General features: G+C 35.8%; 1 protein-coding gene across 1 annotated transcript in view; it reads right to left on the minus strand.

Annotated features, from left to right (window-relative positions):
- Positions 1-3393, minus strand: part of LOC107729232 (histone-lysine N-methyltransferase SMYD3-like) — a 181466-nt gene that overhangs the window by 43669 nt on the left and 134404 nt on the right. Inside the window, exon 6 of the mRNA XM_016539664.1 lies at positions 1816-1883. Within this exon, the coding sequence (XP_016395150.1) occupies positions 1816-1883 (68 nt within the window). The remainder of the gene's footprint in view (positions 1-1815; positions 1884-3393) is intronic.

Genomic DNA, 3393 nt, shown 5'->3' on the forward strand with positions numbered 1-3393 from the left:
TATATATATATATATATATATATGCCATGCTCTACATTTTCTACTTCATCTGAATTATGCCACATCACAGAAGCACAATGCTTTGTGAATGTCATTCCATGTCGTCTTGAAGAAACACCACTGGGTTGTATTTTAATAGGCCTTTAGTAACGGGAAATTCCACCGTACCATCATGACCCCATCTAGAGCTCATCTCTAGGTGAAAAAAATGGCAACTGTTGGCATGAAGATTAATTATGAAAGACATCAGCGCTGATAAAAGTGTAATTTAAGAGCAGTTCATCTCTGGGTCTCGGCTCAAAGAGAGAAGGCAGAGCGTGCCGGGATGCTGCACTGACACTGGCCTGTCACATTTTAATTGCAATCACCCTCTACAAGAAAACAGAGAGGACCAAAAAAAAGCACACATACAGTTCCTGTCATTTTTTATGTAAGACAGACCCATCAAATAACCCTACAGAAGGCTAAAATATATGCTGCATCGATTATTTGAGAGAATTTTGCATGCATTGCATGCAAGTCATTCTCCATCTGAAAGCTTTAAAAAGTGTTTTTTCCAGCATTGGCGTGGTTCTTCTGCATTTCAGAAGATTCTTACAAAGCAATTTGCAGAGGAAATCCCCTCTATTTCAGCGCTCACGAGTCACAATGTGTCTCGGCAAGTTGTAATTTAGTCACACTGAAAACCGAATGTCTGTTTATGTGTAATTATTCTCGTTTCTTGTGCTGCGTTTCCTTCGGCTCCTCAGTGTGTGAATGGGAGCTTCCCTCAGGCGTGTTCAGTAGCAGAGAGCAAATCGTAGCATGTAATCCTAACTCATGTCAGAATGCCTCTTTATGACTGCAGAGCTAATAATACAAACATGTTTTCTGTCACACAAATCTGCTGGGCATGGCGAGCGCGAAAACAAGAACAGTGCCTCAACTGACTGAAACACGAGTATTGTGGGTAAAGTCATTTTTAAAATGAGGAAAAACAAAGACAATGAATGCACTGTGCTGCAAACTGCAAATGTAAAATTAAATTACATTTTCTGAAGAGCCCGTTTAATATTTCATCTCAAGCATGCTTTTTACTGCAGTTGTCTCCTTAATAAACAAGCACACTAACATTTGAGGGGAAATGCTTATTTGTGGTTAAAATGATGCCTAAAATAATGAATAGGCATTGTGTATACATCAATAATTTTATCCAGTCATTTTAATTCCTTTTTATTCAATTTTTACCTTTATTAATTTTTTATGTAACAATTCATCTATCTATCTATCTATCTATCTTATATACGATATGTAAGTATTATATTATATATATATATATATATATATATATACACATTTATGCAATCATTTTAATTCATTTAAGTATAATCACTTTTTATTTCATGTAATAATTTTAGTGTAATTTTATATGAATTAAAATGAATTAAGTTTATTTTAATATATCATTTAAATTCATTTTAAGTATAATTGAATTTTTTAATATATGTAAGAACGTTTTTACATTATTTGTAATTTTATGTACTAATTTAAATATTTTTATTAATTAAAAAGCATTCAATTTAATATAGAATTTTCATTAATTTGAACAACAATTAAATTTTTTATTTTATGTAATCATTTTGAATCATCTTAATTTTATGTAATAATTAATCATTTCACTTAATTAATAATTGTATGATGATTTTGTTATTTTGTTTGTAAGTATGAACTATATTACCAGTGACACTTTTCTTAGCAACTAGCTCTAACAATGTTCACAACGAATCTATGTTCAGTGCAAAGCATGCTGGGATGTCGCTGGATCATGTCACTCACCTGGGGTAAAGTCCCACCCCCACGTCCTGCAGCTCTCCATCACTGATGCTGAAACAGTTGCAGGTCACCTGTGTGAAAACATGAAAAAGGCTGTGAGACACACATCTCTACATCTCACTGAGGACATAACATTCTCCTCTCATCATTAGTTCTCTGCTGTTAATTTGACTATTTGTGCTTTTTTTCCTCCCATTGAGAAAGAAATTATGCAGCCTGCCAAAAACGCTTATGCAAATCTAAATGAACTCATGATTTGGTGATACCAGACTTGAATAAGTTGTTCTGATTTCAACCAGATCCCAGATGTTCACTATCATTCCCCACATGGAAGAGCACAAGGGGCTCGCTGAGTGAGATGTGTGTGTGTGTGTGTGTGTGTGTGTTTGGTCTGATTGCCACAGGGACAGTGCGCTGCAGAACTCCAGCTGGACAGAGTCCATCTCCCGGAGAGATGGGGCAAACACATCCAAAACAAGTCACAACAAACCCAAATGAGGAAGCAGAGGACGGCACCGGGCGATTCTGACGGCTTTTTTAGATTGGGCTCTGCAGGATACACGAGTCATGTGTGGAAGGAGAAAAGCAAACAGAACACACTCATAAATAGACAGTGTGAGCGTTGCTGAAACACGGGGAACACAGCAGTGTGTGATTTCAAATGTTACAACACAATCAATTATTAACACTGAGAAGATGCATCCAAAAATGAACCCAATCGATTGTGCTGTGGAGTCGAAGACACCACTGGATGTTTAAATAAATCATAGTTTAATATGACTATATTCTTAAAGGGAAAGTTCATCCATGAATAAAATAATCTGTCATCATTTATTTGCCCTCATTTCGTTCTTGCTTAACTTTCTTCTGTGGAACACAAGAGATGTTTTGAGCATTGTCTATGCTCTAGTTGGTGGGTTACCTGAGCTGAATTGGTCTTAAAGTGCCCCTATTATGCCATTTCCAATATTGCCTTTCATGCTTTTCTTACCAAATATTACTAATAATGTCCACATTTTGTCTAGGTTTAGAGCAAGGCATGCTGGGATGTCCCTCGTATCACTAATCTGGTATAATTTAATTGTACTCTATATATATATTAATTAATTATATATATATATATATATATATATCAGAGACACTGTTATTGTTTATATTTTTAATATACCAATACCAGTATGTAATATATGTATTACATAATATATGTGTGTGTGTCACGGTGACTAATAATACAGTAAAAACTGTAATATTATGAAATATTACAATTTAAAGTGCCCCTGTTATGCCATTTCCAATATTGCCTTTCATGCAGTGTGTAATATAGCTGTATGTGAATGTAAACGATCTGCAAAGTTGTAAAGCTGAAGGTGCATGATAAATAAAGTTATTGTCTCTCAAAATAAAGAATCGACTCTGAACAGCTGAAACGAGTCGTTAGTAATTCGAATCCCACTTCAGTGACGGCTACACGTCACTGGGTAACACATTTGCATAATGCGCGCCTATGTTCTACATCAGTGGTTCTCAACGCGGCCCGCGGGCCGCATGCGGCCCGTCACGAATTCAAATGCGGGCCACCGT

Source organism: Sinocyclocheilus rhinocerous, unplaced genomic scaffold (assembly GCF_001515625.1).
Source record: "Sinocyclocheilus rhinocerous isolate Xijiao unplaced genomic scaffold, SAMN03320098_v1.1 scaffold1268, whole genome shotgun sequence".
Lineage (NCBI taxonomy): Eukaryota > Metazoa > Chordata > Actinopteri > Cypriniformes > Cyprinidae > Sinocyclocheilus > Sinocyclocheilus rhinocerous.